The sequence below is a fragment of the Bolinopsis microptera genome, chromosome 2 (assembly GCF_026151205.1).
Source record: "Bolinopsis microptera isolate Bmic1 chromosome 2, MBARI_Bmic_1.0, whole genome shotgun sequence".
NCBI classification, from domain to species: domain Eukaryota; kingdom Metazoa; phylum Ctenophora; class Tentaculata; order Lobata; family Bolinopsidae; genus Bolinopsis; species Bolinopsis microptera.
Genome location: NC_087073.1, coordinates 2,760,380 through 2,783,231, shown reverse-complemented (window position 1 = coordinate 2,783,231; position 22,852 = coordinate 2,760,380). Strand labels below are relative to the sequence as shown.

Below are 22,852 nucleotides of genomic sequence, written 5' to 3'. Positions count from 1 at the left end.
ATCTTACTATACCGTACCCATGGGCCGCCTTAGGTTTTTACGATTTTTTAGCCGCACTGATCGCAACGGTCTAATAAAAATTCAGCTCAAACTACGAAATTTCATCTCCAAAAACTGAAAATGTGAGAAAATGATTTTTCCATTTTATCGGAGATTGGTCCTACGAGTTTCTTGTGATATCCATGTGTGATGTGATAAATTACCTACAACCAACGTATGTTACCCACTGCAAGTGCATGTCATAGCACCTTGTCGATACTGCCAAGTTTTAAAGGATACCTCCCTTTCCGCATCTAAATCATCATGGAAGTTAAGTCCAACGAAAATCCACGTAGTGTTTTACCCGAGAAGGCATCTAATTAACTAATTATATAATTAACCGAAGATGATGACACGGAGCGCGTATTGAGCACCTCATGGAGCAGTGTCTGGAGTGTAGGCTCTAAATACAGTGTACACTCTGCAAAGTGCAGCTCCCACTCTGCAGTATATAGTACTCTGTCTCTCTACACAGTTTCTTATCTGTTATGTGTTAGATCATGCTGTTTCTTATCTTCAGTCTATATCTATCGTTCCCTGCCCGCCTTCTGTCCGGTTCAGTAAAGCAGGTTTTTAAAGAGATAGATGTGAACGAAGACAGAGCCATCTCTCAGACAGAGCTATCATCGTGGTTCAACTTCCAGGATATAGAATACCTCAAGAGCAACGCTAGAGATCACTTCAGCATGTTCGACAAAAACAGGTTTTCATTAACTTACTAATACCGGACATCAATTGGACGCTGGAGGTCCTCGCGTTCATTTAATATCCGTTCAAATAACGTTCAATATTAGGTACTCACTTACTCATGTCTTACTATTTCCATTCTCTATCTACACAACAATTTGAATTACCGGGGAGTGGTAAGGGGAGGTGTAACCAAGTTACACAGACTGTTACACTTATCACTATATTCCTCAAATCCTACACTTTTTCTACAGACTTCAAGATATATCTTGAAGTCTGTAGAAAAAGTAAGTAAAAAAAGGAGTAAAAGGTGTTAAACTTTGATCAGAATGAAATATTTATATGTATTTCATTCTGATCAAAGTTTAACACCTTAATTACTCCTCCAATATTAACTTAAATGTGAAGATACAACAGACTTGTATCGTTATCTCCAGATAATGTTTGTTGCTTTGGTAACTAATGCCAATTACACTTTTACAGAGATCAGACAGTGTCTTGGGAAGAGTATGCTACGATAGCGTTCGGGGCAACACATACCGAAACCTGTAACGAGGTCTACAACGACAAGAAACCTGCAGAATTCTCCAAACTTGGTGACCAGGTAACGATAAGAAATCTGCAAAGCTCTCTCAACTAAGGGGCCATCTACTTAGGACGTCCGGCAAATAGGGAGGGGGGTGGTTTTGGAATTTCGGACAAATCTGGACGGGGGTGGTTTCTGAAAATCCGGAAATTTTGGGCAGAATTAACGAAAAGTCCCATTTATTTCAACTCTTTGAACTTTATTAACAATGAATTTGAGTTGGTTTTATTTGTACTCTTAAAAGTAGCTGGAAATCCGGACGTCCGAGGGAGGGGGGGTGGTTTTGAAAATTCGGACACAACCGGACAGGAGGAGTGGTCTGAAAATCCGCGATTTTGGCGGACGTCCTAAGTAGATGGCCCCTAAGTGACCAGGTAACGATTAGAAATCTGCATAATTCTCTAATCTAAGTGACCAGGCTATGTTTGCAGGTGCAAGAAGCTATAATGACAGCAGTGAGACGATGGCGAGCAGCAGGAGGCTGGTCAATGGGACAAGAGGAGTTCACAGGCTTTACTTACCCGGAACTCTTCCAACACATGAGAAACGTGGTGGTTGCTGAAGCGTACCAAACGTTAGTTAGTGTTACTAAAGTGCCACTAAGTGTCGCTAAGTGCCACTAAGTGTCACTAAGTGCTATCTTGTGTTATATTACTATTAGGAAGATCTAGAGTAAACAGTTCCGAATTATTCTATAATTTTTCTAACAGCTACGACACGAACAGAGATGGAAAGGTATCTGCACACGAACTTCTGACTAAGAAATTCAAACTTACTAAAGATCAAGTTGAAGCATTCTCTAAAGGTTATTTACGATGGATTTCTATTCAATAAATGTACTTATCCCTATTAAAACATTTGCTTAAAAATGGAAATTTCACATCACCAAGCGACAAAGAAGGATATGAACCTCCCAGTAAACAAATAGGGGTTATCATTGGTAACAACATTGTTTTTCAGGTAATTACGATATAAAAGACACCCCAAACATGCTGGGACTGAAAGATCGGAACAATAACGGAATATTCGAGAAGAAAGAGCTGAGTTACTGGTTGATGGAGAACAGACGAATGATGAGAAGAAAAGAAGCGGACTCTTTATTTGCAGCCATAGACTCTGACAATAACACAAGGATATCCTTACCAGAGTTCCAGAGAAACTCAAATAAGATTAAATCGAGTTCTATAGGGAGGTATATTGATATTAGAGAGGAGCTGTAGTATCACATCACGTCACGTCACGTCACGTCATTCAAAGTGATATGACGTTTTCTTGAGGTAAATACTTTCCAAGTTCCCAATATTTCTGGATGTTGTGATAACCGTTATCAGCTTTATTTGTCTTTTTGTCATTATCTTTTGCTAAATATTTTGATTGGCTACTCACATTGAAATTCTGAATTAGATCCCGAATACCCAACAGTATTATCATTAAACACAACTTTGGCGTTATATCAAAATAAAATTTTAAATTACACAATTTCGAACATTCCTACCGAATAGAAGTTTTTCGGAAAGTGAAGCTTCAAGCTGCTTATAACGCAACAATTAAACTTCTCCCATAGTTATTCAAACCAATAGAACAATCACAACAATAGGCTCAAATCAAAAAAGAATAAATCCAACTATCAATCGTCATCAGAAAATCCGTTCTTCTTAAAAATTAAACATTTTTTGTGTCTTGACAGTACAACAGCATTCAGCAATCATTTAAAAACAAATGTCGAGATGAAGCGTGTCTAAAAAAGGCACCTACTTGTTTACACGTTTTTATTTTTTAAATTATCAATTCATAATGATTCCCATTTCTATTTTCTGGCTGTTGAAGTCACTGTCGTAGCTTAAGAATTTTCTTTCCCATGCGACGAAACATATAAAATTACTAAAAACTCTGTCATGATTCATTGTCCTTACATGTATGCTACCATCTCCGTTGAAATGGGACCAGCGAAATGTAGTCGAAATGTAGTTTTTTCATTTTCACTCCATGAAGTACGTGTTCAGGTTTTAATTGGTTTATATGCTCGAAAAATGTAAATTCAATTTCGCCCACATTTCGACGCCCCTATTTTGAGGGGACTAGCAGCATACATGTAGATTAAGCGGGATCTCTTCATTTAATCAAACTTCGATTCTATTGCAACTATGGAGAGCACAATCAGCTCAAACCAACTTATTGACTGTAACAGTGAACAGAGAGTAAAACTTGTCAACTGTTCTCTACAAGGAAGTCAAGGAGTAGGCCTAGGTCTGTATTTTCAGGCTGCTTTTTCAGCCCCATTACAATGTTCTGAACAGTATAGCCCATCTCATTGAACTGCTTGATAAGACCCACCCTTTCTTCTCTCTTTTTACCAGATGCCTCTAAAAGAGACGCCGCCTCTGCTACCTCCGCGCTACACTCATTCTTTGACATGACATCCAGCACTTCCTGGAGGAATTGAAAGCACTTTTCCTGGTTGTGCTCCAGGCGCTGCATAGCGCGTGCAACCACTTCCTCTGGTATTTTGGGGAAGGGGGAGCAGGAGGCAGGAGGAGGAGGAGGAGGAGGCGAGGCGTACGCTGGTGGACTGTAGGAGGGAGGCACCTCGCTGTAACTAGGGGGACTGTAAGAAGGTGGCACCTCAAATGAGGGGTTACTTTTAACGGCAGTGAAGGTGCTGCTGTGTATTTGAGGTCCGTTACCCGCACTGCTAACCTCTATGCTACTGCCGCTGTTCAGTTTATTGGATTTAATAACTGCAGGAGGCTTGTTAACGGTGGAGTATACTGGATCAGGGGGGCTGGAGTCTGCAGGCTCGGAGGAAAGTTTCTTGATAAAGGTAACGTCTGCATAGACAGTCTCTTGAGGACCATCAAGTAAAGAGAAATCATGTGCAGGCTGAGGGGCCAGAATAGATTTAAGTGCATCAAAATTACTCAGAGATTGCAGCTCGGCCCCATCGAAAGGGTTAGAATTGTTCACATCAAAGTCGTTGACGAGATCTTGGTTGCTGGCGGTAGGTCGTTTAGGTTTATTGTTAACAGACGCAGACGCGGCAGTTGGAATGAGAACATCTCCGCTGACTGCGAGGAAAGGGTTGGTAGGATGAGGCTCTACAATAACCTCACAGTCGTCTGAAGACCCTGAACCACCCTCCTCCAACTGTTCGTTAGCAGAGGTTGCTTCTTCTAGAGCAGCTTGTTCTGCTGCCGCCTGTTCTACTGCCGCCTGTTCTGCTGCTGCTAGTTCTGCTGCCTCGCGCAGCCGCTTGTTGTTCAGTATCTCATTCTCCGTTTTGAATGTATACTGAAACATCTTGCGTCAGATATTGAGTGATGAAAATAAATGTTGTGACACCGCAGTTTTGTAAAGAGATAGGATTAGGTCACTTACATTCAATGTATCAAGCGGGTGCGCCTAAATTATGTAAAACAGAGGTAATAACGCGCGTGTGCGCTGTTTTCACTTCAAATCTCAGCTTGTGGTAGACCCTTTACAAAATAAACGATTTCCTGTCAGGATCGTAATTAGAATTTCTCATATCATTGCTCAATTGACACTTTAGATGTGGTACCATCGTAATATTATACATCTCATGAACTCATCTCACACCATGAATGTTACTTCCTTGTGTAATAACATGCACTCGTCTAATAGTATACAGTAAAGAGTGAGTTGCAATGCGTTTGCAATAAGGTGTAAATTCTATTTTAGGAACAAATTTATTAGTTGAACTTCTCGCTCGTAATACCTACATTAAATCTGTGAATGTCCAAATGATAGTCGAGTTCCGGTATTCGAGATTTCTGAAATAGTCTCGTGTTAGTTTTGCGATTTACATATTCTTTGTAATTAGGATTTGTATGACTGGTATCAGATTACAATTTGCTCTTAAATCATTCTAATTTGAAGATACAATTACAGAGTTACAGTAAGAAATGCGTGCTACTAGTACAGTTTGGCTAATTTCACCGAATGATGAAGCAAAGCTGAGTTATCATTGTACCTACTGCACTGTCTGTCAAGTTCAACAAATTATACCAAAAGAGAAGGGGTAACACGTATCAATTTATCAATAGGACAAAGTTTAAAGAATGTACTCACCGCTATCTGATAGGCTTTAGGTATCACAAACGGTAACGTGTTTATATCGAGGTGATCTGAAAATTCAACAAATTAGTGCATTGTAATGTTTATGTGTTCACAGTCCAGTTTAAATTGGTTCTGAGATTACGCACATCGGAAAATTAAATTAAAACTCCTTTGCTCGGTGGACCAATTTAAGTAGATTTAACCAAAAATTACTTTATGGGAGAAAATTTATTCCTATTAATTTGACCTAACTACCTATTAAAATTAAATTATAAGTCAACTATAGTGAACCGTCATAATTGTGCAAAGAGCTTTTGAATCGGTAAACAAATCGTCGAAACATTCTAAATTTGGTTTGAAATCAGGGCCGTTAGCCGTTAGACCTTAATTTGGAATTATTCGCGAGGTTCTCACCAAATTGATAAAACAATTATTTAAGTTTCGTGCATTTGAATTACGTTGACGCATATCTTCGGTGAAGCTATTTCGCTCTTCTGAGCAGCGAAGGAGATAATTGACGGCATAGGAACGCCTTTCTTCAAATTACTCCTAAGCTAATTCAGATGAGCACTTTTTTTGGAAAAAAAAAGAAATACATAGATTAAGCATTATGCCCCCTAAAGAAAGAATACCATCTTAAAACTAGAAATCCCCTAAAAACTAGAAATCCTCATCTCTACTTAAAGCATCTTCGTGACCAAACTCGCGAATAAAGTCAAAATGTCTGATTGATGAGGTTGGTACTATTCCTTACAGCCGTAGACTGGAAATCCTTAATTTGAAAACGCTGGCAGAGCGGCGAATACGTGGGGACCTTATTGAAACTTTTAAGGTTATTAATGGTTTGACTGATTATGGTTCAGACTTGTTCAGACCAAGCAGATCAGGTCTTAATCTGGTTTCATCCAATAGATGTAGTAAGAGTGTGACAAAAGTCAAGAATCTTCAGTGTTCTTGTTGGAACAAACTCCCTTCGGAGGTAAAGAACTGCTTGACAGTTTTGAGTTTTAAAATTGGATTGGAAAGTTTTAAAAAGGATATGATTTCTAAATGTTTTGTTAATGACTTTCATTTTTGGAATGTTTCGAAAGAAGTTTTAACAAGAATTGAAGGTACCAATTATGTCAGTAATAAGGAAAAACACAATGATTATCTTTGGTTTCATCCTTATGTAGCAAAGAAACGTTTTATAAATCTTTACTCCACTGGGAAGTATGAATAAATTAAAAAATTTTTAATGATGTTGTTATTTATGATTAATATTTGATAAATTATTACTTTTAAATTTTTTTTAAAATTTATTTATTATTATTTTTTTTTAAATATGCAACCTACTAAAACCAATGGGGCCCTCCCCGGGGTCATTACTCTCGCATTTGCGAGAGTCGTCCCCAAGGTGTGAAAGTAGGTCAAGATTTGTTCACACCAAGCTCTAGCATCGCTATTTGTTGACCATCTGCCTTCACTGAAGGTATGTTTTTAGAGAGTGGAGGCCGACCGTCAGCTTGGGATGCAGGGCCAAGTGGTAAACAACGTCAAGGCCCCCTTCCAGTTTCCACATGGGCCATGTTGGTTTTGGCAGATACTGTGATAATAAGATATGAAGTGAATGAGTGAAATGAAGTGAGTGAAAAGGGTGTAAAAGAGGAAGAGCTTGTAAGGTAGTTTAGGAATGGAAGGAAGCAGGGCATGTACTACAAAAAACAGCTAATATTACTGTAAGATAGTAACACTAACCATTGATAATTAAATAACAAAGACAGCAATATAAATGGGGTGGACAAATTGCCCTAATCGGCCAAGATCGACACAATAGAACTTTTGTGACCTATTTTGTCTCCTGTAAGTGAAAGTTTAAGAAGTTTGATATACCCCTGCCAGATCGGCATGTCCCCTGCCTGAAATCTTTTGCTAATGTACCATTTGGCAACAATATTAAAATAATTTATAATTTGTGAAGTGTGATTACAAACTATAAAATTAATTTTATTGGGGTCTTTGTAATTTCTATCGATTTTCCTTTTGATAAAGTCTTCAAGTATTGTGATGAAGCTATTTGTGTGGATACAATGGAGATAGATATGAGGAATTGTTTCTAAGTATGTGTTACACAGGCTACACATGGGAGTATCTGTAACAATTTTCATTTTGTGTCTCATGTATCTACACGTCGTGATCCTCATTAGAAGTTTGTACTGAAATTGAATCAACTTATAATTTTTAGATACTAAGAAAAATAGGTTGCTTAGAACGACCACCCATTCTATTGGTTGATTATTTAGGTCAATAACCCATTGACGTAATGGGGACAGCTCGTTTGGGCAGATAGCGTCGTACATTTTATCCCGAATTTTACTACCCTTCACCTTTCCAGTTACAGAATGTAAAAATTTGAGTTTTATATTTGAGTCAACAAACTCAATATTCCTTGAGTTAATACGGAGATGGTGATATGGTCAGGAAATTTCAGTTGCATAATCATAATATCTTTCCAAGTGTGGTGAAAGGAATTATTTAGTAGCTTGGATATGATTTACTTTTAAATTTGATGGAGAAATAGTTACTGTATATTTTTCCATGTAGTGCGATGACACTTTGTAGACATTAGTGATGATGTTATGTCATAATTTTTACTTTACTTACTTTACTATACTTTATCTTTGGTGCCAAGCTTAAACTGGTAAACATAAGGAAGTTGTAGAGCATGTTTACTGGGGGGTACCCCCACTGTTTACTGGGGAGTACACCCCTATTTACTGGGGAGTACCCCCCCTATTTACTGGGGTTACTCCCTGTTTACTGGGGTTACCCCCTGTTTACTGGGGTCACCCCCTGTTTACTGGGGTCACCCCCTGTTTACTGGGGTCACCCCCTGTTTACTGGGGGTACCCCCCTGTTTACTCCTGCTGCATCTCTTTAATGTTAGTTAGTCGGAATAATTGTAGACAGAGATCTTATGAATTTTAATGAATAAGTTGTCTAATTAGTTCTAACTACATATTAAGATATTATTAAGATGCAAGTTAATGTAATATCAAGTTAGTGGTTTACGTGTACTCCTGCATGGGTAGGAGTTATATGTAGACGACCCTTAATTATACTTATTTGGAAATTTTCAATCTGTTTGCCTAGCAACCTTAGCTTCTCAATAAGATTTTATAATTATAAAATTTATCTTTGGTTTTCCAGAAAACTAGCATTAGCACTAAGGATGCCAGTCGAACGCATTGAAAACTACATATTGAAAACTGTATATATAATTTAAATTAAAATATTGTCAAATTGTTATTATTCTAGAGGGTAAAGAAAAAATTTGTATTGCGTAATCAACAGCCAAATTCCTTATTATATTAACATATCAATATGGTAAATGTGAGATCAAAAGTGATGAACAAATTGATTGATAAGTTCTTTTACTTACTGTTTGAGCTACTCCCAGAAGAACTGCCGCATTTTCTAAGAGTCTTCTCCATCTTCTACTGGCATCTTTTACCCATACTAAGCATTCAGACAGGTTAATTTTACATTAAATAATATTTTATAGGTAAATAAATACCACAGATGACCAAATATGGTCATGGTGTCATCACTCATCAATTCTGATTTCTAAATTCTTCCTTTATTTAACAAATGCACAAGATTTGCAGTATTGATAAGTTACAAATGTAATAACAGTCACTGAATTAATTTGTGTATATTAACCTGCAAATACAATAGAAGATTGACAAAATATCTACAATCTACAAAATATCTACAATCGTCTGCCTGATACCATCTCATCAGCTCAATCCTTAGATCTTTCAAAGCCCTTCTAAAAACTGTCTAAACTGTCTTTAAATGAAGTTGAAAAACGTTATCGATATAATCTATTTTGATCCTATAATGTAATGTTAGATTCTAACATATTTAAGTATCATTTTCTAAGTTATATACATGAGTATTCACGATTTATTATCAAGCATAAGCTACCTCTACTAACCTAGTTTTCAAGTTATTTTCTGGGATGACTAGTTTAAACACTGCTGAGTAAAAGTATTCATTTTTTTCGATTTTTCAAAGTCCGCACCCAGTCAAAAGCTTTTTAATTCTAAAATGTGACGAAAAATATGCATTTCAAGATTTTAGAAATAAATATTTTTAAAGAAATATCCGGCAAAATCTCAAATTCCAACTATGGGAATTGGGAATGGGTTGCGAGGTCTACTAAATAGTGGGTATATATTGCCCCCCCCCCCCCCCCCCCCCCCCCCCCCCATATTGCCATTTCCCAATGTTTAATGACCTGTTTAAAGTTTCTCAACAGTTAGTACCAAAAAAGCCGGCAAAAGGGGTGGGTGTCTTAATTATTGTCCGAAAAAACAGTTTGTACCGCGAAGAGGGTGGTGGGTCTTTTGACAAATTCTAAAATCCCCCCAGCCCCCTCCCCCCTGATTGAGACAAGACAAAATCAGTGGGATTCAATTATTGGTTAGATATATATCAAAGACTAAGATTAATTCCTCATTTATTTGGGCATCAAACCGCAAATTATTTTATTTTAATCAGAAAACATCATGTCAAACATTTGTGGAGATTGGGGGGGGGGGGGGGGGGGGCCAACCATATTAAAGTATATTAAAATGTAGGATTTTTCCCGATTTTGACCCGGGGATATACTTTAATATACTTTAATATACCTACAATATACTTTAATATCCCTATCTCCTTGGAGGCCTACTTCAAAAATTGTTGCCCAAAATAAGCTTGAAATGCAATCTTAATCTATTCCAAAAAGTTCTTGAAAAAATATTGAAAACTGATGGAGTTATTTCAATTTTAATGAAGTCATTTTGGCTAGTATTCCAAACCGAGATATTAAGATATTATGTGCAATTTTCCCAATTTTGTTCATGGAGGTCTTTTTACTTAGTATCCACTATATTCAACAAACACTGAGTTATATCTTTCACATAGAGTTAGTCTCATTAAAAAATATTGAAATTTTATCGAATTTGGTCAAAAGCGAATTTGGGCAAAAGCGTATGCCCAAATATGGGCATACTTTTTAAAGCTCATAGCTCAGCCAATTTTTGACCAATCTGGATGGAAATTCATGTACTAGTCCTAAAACAGGCTTATCTTGCGAATCTGAGTGAAAAATATAGTTCATCATGTAAATCTTAACGAAGAATATAAATCTTCTAATTGTAGGTATACCTAATAATAATTAATATACATATTAAAGTATATTAAAATGTAGGATTTTTTCCGATTTTGACCCGGGGATATACTTTAATATACTTTAATATGGTTGCCCCCCCCCCCCCCCCCCCCCCCCCCCCCCCCCCCCCCCCCCCCCCCCCCCCCCCCCCGAGATTATTTCTAAACAATAAATGCAATCATTGATCATACCTCGTTGTTGAACTAATAATAGAAAAGTGGAAGTAAACTGACATTCTTTACCCGTGAATACGCTGGTATCTAATAAAGTGTGACTGATCAGAACAATACAAGTATAAAAGTTGTATAAGAACATTCCTGGCAATTTTAGAGTTTCTCTCTTGTGTGAGTACGGTGGTGTCTGACAAGACGTGATTTATCAGAGCAAGCATATGAACATTCCTTACACTTGTTGGGTTTCTCTCCCGTGTGAGTCCGTTGGTGTATAATAAGACTTGATTTAACAGAGAAAGTATATGAACATTCCTTACACTTGTAGGGGTTTTCTCCCGTGTGAGTCCTTATATGTTTCTTGAGATCACCTTTCTGAGCACTAGAATACGAACATTCCTTACACCTGTAGGGTTTTTCTCCAGTGTGAGTACGTTGGTGTGTAATAAGATTTGATTTATCAGAGGAAGTATATGAACATTCATTACACTTGTAGGGTTTCTCTCCCGTGTGAGTCCTCATATAATGTTTCTTGAGATCACCTTTCTGAGCACTACAATATGAACATTCATTACACTTGTAGGGTTTCTCTCCTGTGTGAATCCTCATATGTCTAATGAGATCACCTTTCCGAGCACTACAAAATGAACATTGGTTACACTTGTAGGGTTTCTCTCTCGTATGAGTACGTTGGTGTCTGACAAGACGTGATTTAAAAGAGCAAGTATATGAACATTCCTTACACTTGTAAGGTTTCTCTCCCGTGTGAGTACGTTGGTGTATAATAAGACTTGATTTATCAGAGCAAGTATATGAACATTGGTTACACTTGTAGGGTTTCTCTCCCGTGTGAATACGTAAATGTTTCACAAGATCACTGTTCTCAGTACATGTATAAGAACAATTGTCACATTTAAAAGCTTTCCCAACAAGAGAAGTATTTTCTTTCCCTAACCTATCTGATGATCGTAAAGAGTTTAACAGGACATCTTTAGTAGACATATCATTGATTGTTTCACCATGATGTTCTCTGATATGTTCCACAAAGAACTCATCATAAAGGAAGTGAGCTTCACATTGCGGACAAATGAAACCATGTGATATTCCAGTCACCTCCTCCTGCTCGGTTTTTATTTCCTTTTTGATTGGAATTAAATTTATGTTACTGTTTTCTTTATCAGCAGCTGTTGAGGATCTTTTACTCCGTGTTAACATGACTATCTTACCTGCATTAGTAACTGATTAATGAATTAAAATACACAAAATTTCCAAATTCAAATAACCAAATCTTTAATTACCAGTTTGCTGTTACCGCGTCAGTTTGCTGTTACCGCGTAGTTTACCTTTGCGTGTGTACTTGTACATTACTATACAAGTACACTATGGCGGATGACCCTACTTTGACCCGATCCCAGGAGTTGATTAAGGAGTTCAACTATGATCAACAGGAAGATGTGGAAGGCTGTGTTGCACGCTGGTCCAGTCAGTTAGGAAAAGACCTGCATATGGACTACAGTGAAATTGACTACGACAGTCGTGAAAAGATCAAGACTAAGGATAAACAGACTCTGTCTGGCTGGATTGTGAATGCAGTGGACCTTGTTCGTCGGCAGAATAGTCAGATGTATCTCTTGAAGGAGATCATCGAGTGCTTCAAGACGGAAGCACTAGCAGACAAAGAAAAGGTGATCAGACTGCAGAGCCAGCTGCTGATGCAGAAGGACGAACAACTACAGTTGCTTAAGACGTCTGTTGAGGAGACAGTGCAAACAACGGTGGAGTCAGGGATTCAGAACTATAGTGCAGCTGTTCAACGGAACAGTGCAAGTGGTACGGTCTGCAACAGTAAAATCCTGAAGAAGGTGATGAAGAGTGTGGCTGCAGAGGAGGACAGGAGCAAGAACCTGATCGTGTTTGGGCTGAAAGAAGAGGAGGAAGAACAGCTTCCAGCGCTAGTTACCGCAGTTTTAGAGGAGATCGGGGAGAAACCTCGCTTCGAAGCGACTAGAGTCGGTTGGAAGAGGCCAGGTAGTACGACTATCCGACCAGTCAAGATCACCGTCCCAAGCTCAACAGCGGTTCATCAGATTCTGATGAAAACAGGGAGACTGAGGGAGACGCACAAAGATGTATGGATATGTCCAGACAGATCCAGCGAAGAACGAGCAACAAGGAAGCATCTGGTCACTGACCTGAAGAAGAAAAGGGCTGAACAGACTCATCTCGACCACTACATCCGGTACGGGAAGGTATGTAGCCGTGATAAGAAGTCATCATGAGTTATTCATGTCTCTCGGACACTGATCAGTATATGAAGGAGTGATGAGTATTTTAAGAATTTTCAGACGTTATCTGTATTTGAGAGACAACTATATAATTTGAATATTTTATTATTTGATTGTTTCACACTTTTCATATTTCATAATTTTATTACTAGGTGGAGGTGATGTTATTGAGACTTTGGGCGGCCATAAAACTCCTGTTTTGAAAGTTGTCCTCTGTACTTGTTTCACTGACCCACGCTTTATAGCATTTATACATTTCGGCCCATTTTATATGTTTGTTCGATTTGCTGTACATTTGTATATTTGCTATTTTGTAAAAGTTTCAAATCAAATCAGTGGGTATAAATAAATGGAATATTATTAAATTATAATAATTAGACCCCCTCGGCCCTCAGATATCTATATTATATCAGTACCATGCAGCTATAATGCAGTTAATAAATGTCATATCATAGTCATATTATAAAAATAACAAATAATATAGATTGTGGAAAAACGATACATTTACTAATTTCTACTATTGAGACAAGACAAAATCAGTGGGATTCAATTAATGGTTAGATATATCTAATAATATATCAAAGATTATGATTAATTCCTTACTTATTTGTGCAACAAACTGCAAAATTCTTTCATTTAAAAATCAGAAAAATTCATTTCAAACATAGCTCTAAACATTGGTGGAGATTATTTCTAAACTTTAAATGCAACCATAGATCATATCTCGTTGCTGTTCAACTAATGATATAAAAGTGGAAGTAAACTGTCATTCTTTACCCGTGAATACGCTGGTATCTAATAAAGTGTGACTGATCAGAACAAGTATAAAAGTTGTTATATGAGAACATTCCTGGCAAATTTAGAGTTTCTCTCCCGTGTGAGTACGTTGATGTCTGACAAGACTTGATTTAACAGAGCAAGTATATGAACATTCCTTGCACTTGTAGGGTTTCTCTCCCGTATGAGTACGTTGATGTCTGACAAGACTTGATTTATCAGAGCAAGTATATGAACATTCCTTACACTTGAAGGGTTTCTCTCCAGTGTGAGTCCTTATATGTAATGAAAGATGACCTTTCTGAGCACAAGAATATGAACATTCCTTACACTTGTAGGGTTTCTCTCCCGTGTGAGTTCGGTGGTGTATGACAAGACGTGATTTAACAGAGCAAGAATATGAACATTCCTTACACTTGTAGGGTTTCTCTCCCGTGTGAGTTCGGTGGTGTCTGACAAGACGTGATTTAACAGAGCAAGTATATGAACATTCCTTACACTTGTAGAGTTTCTCTCCCGTGTGAGAACGTTGGTGTATAATAAGACTTGATTTATTAGAGCAAGTATATGAACATTCGTTGCACTTGTAGGGTTTCTCTCCTGTGTGAATCCTTATATGTCTAATGAGATCACCTTTCCGAGCACTACAAAATGAACATTGGTTACACTTGTGGGGTTTCTCTCCCGTATGAGTACGTTGGTGTCTGACAAGATGTGATTTAATAGAGCAATTATATGAACATTCCTTACACTTGTAGGGTTTCTCTCCCGTGTGAATGCATTTAAAATGTTTCACAAGATCACTGTTCTCATTACAGGTATAAGAACAATCGTCACATTTAAAAGCTTTCCCAACAAGAGAAGTATTTTCTTTCCCTAACCTATCTGATGATCGTAAAGAGTTTAACAGGACATCTTTAGTAGACATATCATTGATCGTTTCACCATGATGTTCTCTGATATGTTCCACAAAGAACTCATCATAAAGGAAGTGAGCTTTACATTGCGGACAAATGAAACCATGTGATATTCCAGTCACCTCCTCCTGCTCGGTTTTTATTTCCTTTTTGATCGGAATTAAATTTATGTTACTGTTTTCTTTATCAGCAGCTGCTGAGGATCTTTTACTCCGTGTTAACATGGCAAACTTTCCTGCATTAGTAACTGATTAATAAAATAAAAATAGACAAACTTTCCAAATTCAAATAACCAAATCTTTAATTACCAATGGGTATAAATAAATGGAATATTATTAAATTATAATAATAAGACCCCCTCGGCCCTCAGATATCTATATTATATCAGTACCATGCAGCTATAATGCAGTTAATAAATGTCATATCATAGTCATATTATAAAAATAACAAATAATATAGATTGTGGAAAAACGATACATTTACTAATTTCTACTATTGAGACAAGACAAAATCAGTGGGATTCAATTAATGGTTAGATATATCTAATAATATATCAAAGATTATAATTAATTCCTTACTTATTTGTGCAACAAACTGCAAAATTCTTTCATTTAAAAATCAGAAAAATTCATTTCAAACATAGCTCTAAACATTGGTGGAGATTATTTCTAAATAAAACTTTAAATGCAACCATAGATCATATCTCGTTGCTGTTCAACTAATGATATAAAAGTGGAAGTAAACTGTCATTCTTTACCCGTGAATACGCTGGTATCTAATAAAGTGTGACTGATCAGAACAAGTATAGAAGTTGTTATATGAGAACATTCCTGGCAAATTTAGAGTTTCTCTCCCGTGTGAGTACGTTGATGTCTGACAAGACTTGATTTATCAGAGCAAGTATATGAACATTCCTTACACTTGAAGGGTTTCTCTCCAGTGTGAGTCCTTATATGTAATGAGAGATGACCTTTAGCTTTCTGAGCACAAGAATATGAACATTCCTTACACTTGTAGGGTTTCTCTCCCGTGTGAGTCCTCATATGTCTCTTGAGATCACCTTTCTGAGCACTACAATATGAACATTCCTTACACTTGTAGGGTTTCTCTCCCGTATGAGTACGGTGGTGTATGACAAGACGTGATTTAACAGAGCAAGAATATGAACATTCCTTACACTTGTAGAGTTTCTCTCCCGTATGAGAACGTTGGTGTATAATAAGACTTGATTTATTAGAGCAAGTATATGAACATTCGTTGCACTTGTAGGGTTTCTCTCCTGTGTGAATCCTTATATGTCTAATGAGATCACCTTTCCGAGCACTACAAAATGAACATTGGTTACACTTGTGGGGTTTCTCTCCCATATGAGTACGTTGGTGTCTGACAAGATGTGATTTAATAGAGCAATTATATGAACATTCCTTACACTTGTAGGGTTTCTCTCCCGTGTGAATGCATTTAAAATGTTTCACAAGATCACTGTTCTCATTACAGGTATAAGAACAATCGTCACATTTAAAAGCTTTCCCAACAAGAGAAGTATTTTCTTTCCCTAACCTCTCTGATGATCGTAAAGAGTTTAACAGGACATCTTTAGTAGACATATCATTGATCGTTTCACCATGATGTTCTCTGATATGTTCCACAAAGAACTCATCATAAAGGAAGTGAGCTTCACATTGCGGACAAAGGAAACCATGTGATATTCCAGTCACCTCCTTCTGCTCGGTTTTTATTTCCTTTTTGATCGGAATTAAATTTATGTTACTGTTTTCTTTATCAGCAGCTGTTGAGGATCTTTTACTCCGTGTTAACATGACTATCTTACCTGCATTAGTAACTGATTAATGAATTAAAATACACAAACTTTTCAAATTCAAATAACCAAATCTTTAATTACCAGTGGGTATAAATAAATGGAATTTATTATTTTAAATTATAATAATTAGACCCCCTCAGATATCTATATTCTATCAGTACCATGCAGCTATAATGCAGTTAATAAATGTCATATCATAGTCATATTATAAAAATAACAAATAATATAGATTGTGGAAAAACGATACATTTACTAATTTCTACTATTGAGACAAGACAAAATCAGTGGGATTCAATTAATGTTTAGATATATCTAATAATATATCAAAGATTATGATTAATTCCTTACTTATTTGTGCAACAAACTGCAAAATTCTTTCATTTAAAAATCAGAAAAATTCATTTCAAACATAGCTCTAAACATTGGTGGAGATTATTTCTAAACTTTAAATGCAACCATAGATCATACCTCGTTGTTGTTCAACTAATAATATAAAAGTGGAAGTAAACTGACATTCTTTACCCGTGAATACGCTGGTATCTAATAAAGTGTGACTGATCAGAACAAGTATAAAAGTTGTTATATAAGAACATTCCTGGCAATTTTAGAGTTTCTCTCCCGTATGAGTACGTTGATGTCTGACAAGACTTGATTTAACAGAGCAAGTATATGAACATTCCTTACACTTGTAGGGTTTCTCTCCAGTGTGAGTCCTTATATGTAATGAGAGATGACCTTTCTGAGCACACGAATATGAACATTCCTTACACTTGTAGGGTTTCTCTCCCGTGTGAGTACGTTGGTGTATAATAAGATTAGATTGAACAGAGCAAGTATATGAACATTCATTACACTTGTAGGGTTTCTCTCCCGTGTGTGTCCTAATATGTAATGTGAGATCACCTTTCCGAGCACTACAAAACGAACATTGGTTACACTTGTAGGGTTTCTCTCCCATGTGAGTACGTTGGTGTGTAATAAGATTTGATTTAACAGAGGAAGTATATGAACATTCATTACACTTGTAGGGTTTCTCTCCCGTGTGAGTCCTCATATGTCTCTTGAGATCACCTTTCTGAGCACTACAATATGAACATTCCTTACACTTGTAGGGTTTCTCTCCGGTGTGAGTCCTTATATGCGCTGTGAGCGAACATTTCTGAGCACTAGAATACGAACATTCGTTGCACTTGTAGGGTTTCTCTCCTGTGTGAGTCCTCATATGTTTCTTGAGATCACCTTTCTGAGCACTATAATATGAACATTCCTTACACTTGTAAGGTTTCTCTCTCGTGTGAGTACGATTGTGTATAATAAGACTTGATTTATCAGAGCAAGAATATGAACATTGGTTACACTTGTAGGGTTTCTCTCCCGTGTGAATGCATTTAAAATGTTTCACAAGATCACTGTTCTCATTACAGGTATAAGAACAATCGTCACATTTAAAAGCTTTCCCAACAAGAGAAGTATTTTCTTTGCCCAACCTGTCTGATGATCGTAAAGAGTTTAACAGGACATCTTTAGTAGACATATCATTGATCGTTTCACCATGATGTTCTCTGATATGTTCCACAAAGAACTCATCATAAAGGAAGTGAGCTTCACATTGCGGACAAATGAAACCATGTGATATTCCAGTCACCTCCTCCTGCTCGGTTTTTATTTCCTTTTTGATCGGAATTAAATTTATGTTACTGTTTTCTTTATCAGCAGCTGTTGAGAATCTTTTACTCCGTGTTAACATGGCAAACTTTCCTGCATTAGTAACTGATTAATGAATTAAAATAGACAAACTTTCCAAATTCAAATAACCAAATCTTTAATTACCAGTGGGTATAAATAAATGGAATATTATTAAATTATAATAATTAGACCCCCTCGGCCCTCAGATATCTATATTATATCAGTACCATGCAGCTATAATGCAGTTAATAAATGTCATATCATAGTCATATTATAAAAATAACAAATAATATAGAATGTGGAAAAACGATACATTTACTAATTTCTACTATTGAGACAAGACAAAATCAGTGGGATTCAATTAATGGTTAGATATATCTAATAATATATCAAAGATTATAATTAATTCCTTACTTATTTGTGCAACAAACTGCAAAATTCTTTCATTTAAAAAACAGAAAAATCCATTTCAAACATAGCTCTAAACATTTGTGGAGATTATTTCTAAACTTTAAATGCAACCATAGATCATACCTCGTTGTTGTTCAACTAATAATATAAAAGTGGAAGTAAACTGACATTCTTTACCCGTGAATGCGCTGATATCTAATAAAGTGTGACTGATCAGAACAAGTATACAAATTGTCATATGAGAACATTCCTGGCAAATTTAGAGTTTTTCTCCCGTGTGAGTACGTTGATGTCTGACAAGACTTGATTTATCAGAGCAAGTATATGAACATTCCTTACACTTGAAGGGTTTCTCTCCCGTGTGAGTCCTAATATGTACCTTGAGATCACCTTTCCGAGCACTACAATATGAACATCGGTTACACTTGTAGGGTTTCTCTCCCGTGTGAGTACGTTGGTGTCTGATAAGTCTTGATTTAACAGAGAAAGTATATGAACATTCCTTACACCCGTGTGAGTCCTCATATGTTTCTTCAGATCACTTTTCTGAGCACTACAATATGAACATTCCTGGCACTCGTAGGATTTCTCTCCCGTGTGAATACGTAAATGTTTCACAAGATCACTGTTCTCAGTACATGTATAAGAACAATCGTCACATTCAAAAGCTTTCCCAACAGAAGTATTTTCTTTGCCAAACCTGTCTGATGATCGTAAAGAATTTAACAAGACATTTCTAGAGGACATATCATTGATGTTTTCATCATGATGTTCTCTGATATGTTCCACAAAGAACTCATCATAGAGGAAGTGAGCTTCACATTTCGGACAAATAAAACCATGTGATATTCTAATCACCTCCTCCTGTTCAGTTTTTATTTCCTTTTTGATCGAAATTAAATTGCTGTTACTTCTTTCTTTATCAGCAACTGTTGTGGATCTTTTACTCCGTGTTAACATGACAAACTTTCCTGCATTAATAACTGATTAATAAAATAAAAATAGACAAACTTTCCAAATGTCTATATAATTCCAATAGACCCCCTCGGGCCCTCAGATATCTATATTATATCAGTACCATGCAGCTATAATGCAGTTAATAAATGTCATATCATAGTCATATTATAAAAATAACAAATAATATAGATTGTGGAAAAACGATACGTCATTTACTAATTTCTACTATTGAGACAAGACAAAATCAGTGGGATTCAATTAATGGTTAGATATATCTAATAATATATCAAAGATTATGATTAATTCCTTACTTATTTGTGCAACAAACTGCAAAATTCTTTCATTTAAAAATCTGAAAAATTCATTTCAAACATAGCTCTAAACATTGGTGGAGATTATTTCTACACTTTAAATGCAACCATAGATCATACCTCGTTGTTGTTCAACTAATAATATAAAAGTGGAAGTAAACTGACATTCTTTACCCGTGAATACGCTGGTATCTAATAAAGTGTGACTGATCAGAACAAGTATAAAAGTTGTTATATGAGAACATTCCTGACAAATTTAGAGTTTTTCTCCCGTGTGAGTACGTTGATGTCTGACAAGACTTGATTTATCAGAGCAAGTATATGAACATTCCTTACACTTGAAGGGTTTCTCTCCAGTGTGAGTCCTTATATAATGTAATGAGAGCTGACCTTTCTGAGCACAAGAATATGAACATTCCTTACACTTGTAGGGTTTCTCTCCCGTGTGAGTCCTCATATGTTTAATGAGATCACCTTTCCGAGCACTACAATATGAACATCGGTTACACTTGTAGGGTTTCTCTCCCGTGTGAGTACGTTGGTGTCTGATAAGACTTGATTTAACAGAGAAAGTATATGAACATTCCTTACACTCGTAGGGTTTCTCTCCCGTGTGAGTCCTCATATGTTTCTTGAGATCACCTTTCTGAGCACTATGAAACGAACATTCCTTACACTTGTAGGGTTTCTCTCCCGTGTGAGTCCTCATATGTTTCTTGAGATCACCTTTCTGAGCACTACAATATGAACATTCCTTACACTTGTAGGGTTTCTCTCCCGTGTGAGTCCTCATATGTTTCTTGAGATCACCTTTCTGAGCACTACAATATGAACATTCCTGGCATTCGTAGGATTTCTCTCCCGTGTGAATACGTAAATGTTTCACAAGATTACTGTTCTCAGTACAGGTATAAGAACAATCGTCACATTTAAAAGCACTCTCAACAGGAGAAGTACTTTCTTTGCCCAACCTGTCTGATGATCGTAAAGAATTTAACAAGAAATTTCTAGTAGACATATCATTGATTTTTTCATCATGATGTTCTCTGATATGTTCCACAAAGAAATCATCATAGAGGAAGTGAGCTTCACATTTCGGACAAATGAAACCATGTGATATTCTAGTCACATCCTCCTGTTCCTCCTGTTCAGTTTTTATTTCCTTTTTGATCGAAATTAAATTTCTGTTACTTCTTTCTTTATCAGCAACTGTTGTGGATCTTTTAATCCGTGTTAACATGACAAACTTTCCTGCATTAGTAACTGATTAATAAAATAAAAATAGACAAACTTTCCAAATTCAAATAACCAAATCTTTAATTACCAGTGGGTATAAATAAATGGAATATTATTAAATTATAATAATTAGACCCCCTCGGCCCTCAGATATCTATATTATATCAGTACCATGCAGCTATAATGCAGTTAATAAATGTCATATCATAGTCATATTATAAAAATAACAAATAATATAGATTGTGGAAAAACGATACATTTACTAATTTCTACTATTGAGACAAGACAAAATCAGTGGGATTCAATTAATGGTTAGATATATCTAATAATATATCAAAGATTATAATTAATTCCTTACTTATTTGTGCAACAAACTGCAAAATTCTTTCATTTAAAAATCAGAAAAATTCATTTCAAACATAGCTCTAAACATTTGTGGAGATTATTTCTAAACTTTAAATGCAACCATAGATCATACCTCGTTGTTGTTAAACTAATAATATAAAAGTGGAAGTAAACTGACATTCTTTACCCGTGAATACGCTGGTATCTAATAAAGTGTGACTGATCAGAACAAGTAAAAAAGTTGTTATATGATAACATTCCTGGCAATTTTAGAGTTTTTCTCCCGTGTGAGTACGTTGATGTCTGACAAGACTTGATTTATCAGAGCGAGTATATGAACATTCCTTACACTTGAAGGGTTTCTCTCCAGTGTGAGTCCTTATATGTAATGAGATATGACCTTTCTGAGCACAAGAATATGAATACTGTGGTATATTCCATCTATACTCTAGATATATCACTGGTGATGTAAAAGAGATCTTACATGGGGACCCCAGGCTATTATGTTCATAAACCGAATAGAGATAAGGTGGAATGACAGGCTGAGCGCCACCCAGTTAAATTGATCATGTGACTCACCCACCTGCATGTAACTCATTACAACTTGCAGCTGTCGCTAGTTCATTTCGCGCTAATGACTAAATATTAGGCTATCCACTCCGATAATCGTAACCGATAATTATTTCCGATAATTCGTTTAAAAAAGTTATCTGTTTATCTAGATAAAACATATTTTTATCGGTATAAAAATTCACTAGATATTACCGAAAATACTGCCACAATACCGTAAAATTGTAAAGAAATATTAGTGTTTTTGCCTTCCCAAGTAATCCAAGAAACAGTCCCAAACGTCTTCTAGTATGATAGAAGAGGTAGTTTACTTAGATGTGAGCTTAAGAGGTTTATTTACATTTGTATACCTATGGAACTGTAGAACTTTATGAACTGTATTAACAACTCAATAGCCCAAGTCACCATACCCGTAGTATATTCCATGGTAATAGAAGAACTTTAAAGTTTTTAAAATTGTTGCTATAATTGATTTAAATAAAAAAAATTTGTTGTTTTCTTGAATTTGTTGTTTTCTTGACTGTAGAAATCCAGAGAAGGTTATTGACATTGTTCTCTTGAGGGTGCTGGCGTTTTACCTTACAACCATTCTGGAGACAGGAACGATCAGGTTACTGTTAACAAGAGTCAAAAATGCCGGCAGGGCACTCAATTGAATTCCGTAAGTGTTCTGGGCGTGAAACATTGTCTTCAGGAGAAGGAATCTGTTGCTTCAAGTTATCGACAGGATAAGAAAACGGTTCACTGAATCACTTTAAATGCTTTACTGTTTCGAGGAG

The 22,852-nt window shown here is 36.3% G+C and overlaps 6 protein-coding genes across 6 annotated transcripts; 1 reads left to right on the top strand and 5 right to left on the bottom strand.

Moving 5' to 3' along the window:
- The first annotated feature begins 472 nt into the window (after nucleotides 1-472).
- LOC134811601 (reticulocalbin-2-like) lies at nucleotides 473-2,666 on the top strand. Its single transcript, XM_063818574.1, has 5 exons — nucleotides 473-742; nucleotides 1,210-1,330; nucleotides 1,744-1,886; nucleotides 2,023-2,117; nucleotides 2,273-2,666. Exons 1-5 carry the CDS (start codon nucleotides 540-542, stop codon nucleotides 2,530-2,532), a joined length of 822 nt encoding a protein of 273 aa, XP_063674644.1. The 5' UTR covers nucleotides 473-539; the 3' UTR covers nucleotides 2,533-2,666.
- A 47-nt stretch (nucleotides 2,667-2,713) lies between these two features.
- LOC134811599 (uncharacterized) lies at nucleotides 2,714-9,919 on the bottom strand. The gene is made up of 5 exons (XM_063818572.1): nucleotides 9,908-9,919; nucleotides 8,808-8,884; nucleotides 5,399-5,454; nucleotides 5,050-5,100; nucleotides 2,714-4,600 (listed from the first exon to the last, which is right to left on the bottom strand). Exons 2-5 carry the CDS (start codon nucleotides 8,857-8,859, stop codon nucleotides 3,521-3,523), a joined length of 1,239 nt encoding a protein of 412 aa, XP_063674642.1. The 5' UTR covers nucleotides 8,860-8,884; nucleotides 9,908-9,919; the 3' UTR covers nucleotides 2,714-3,520.
- Nucleotides 9,920-10,743: 824 nt separating this feature from the next.
- LOC134826338 (zinc finger protein 271-like) lies at nucleotides 10,744-11,758 on the bottom strand. The gene has a single exon (XM_063838674.1). The coding sequence runs from the start codon at nucleotides 11,756-11,758 to the stop codon at nucleotides 10,913-10,915; it is 846 nt and encodes a 281-aa protein (XP_063694744.1). The 3' UTR covers nucleotides 10,744-10,912.
- A 2,139-nt stretch (nucleotides 11,759-13,897) lies between these two features.
- Nucleotides 13,898-14,859, bottom strand: LOC134811593 (zinc finger protein 84-like). The gene has a single exon (XM_063818568.1). The coding sequence runs from the start codon at nucleotides 14,744-14,746 to the stop codon at nucleotides 13,901-13,903; it is 846 nt and encodes a 281-aa protein (XP_063674638.1). The 5' UTR covers nucleotides 14,747-14,859; the 3' UTR covers nucleotides 13,898-13,900.
- A 715-nt stretch (nucleotides 14,860-15,574) lies between these two features.
- LOC134826336 (zinc finger protein 271-like) lies at nucleotides 15,575-16,555 on the bottom strand. Its single transcript, XM_063838672.1, has one exon. The coding sequence runs from the start codon at nucleotides 16,553-16,555 to the stop codon at nucleotides 15,575-15,577; it is 981 nt and encodes a 326-aa protein (XP_063694742.1).
- A 14-nt stretch (nucleotides 16,556-16,569) lies between these two features.
- LOC134826335 (zinc finger protein 761-like) lies at nucleotides 16,570-18,091 on the bottom strand. Its single transcript, XM_063838671.1, has one exon. It carries the CDS (start codon nucleotides 18,089-18,091, stop codon nucleotides 17,162-17,164), a length of 930 nt encoding a protein of 309 aa, XP_063694741.1. The 3' UTR covers nucleotides 16,570-17,161.
- Between the last annotated feature and the right edge of the window lie 4,761 nt (nucleotides 18,092-22,852).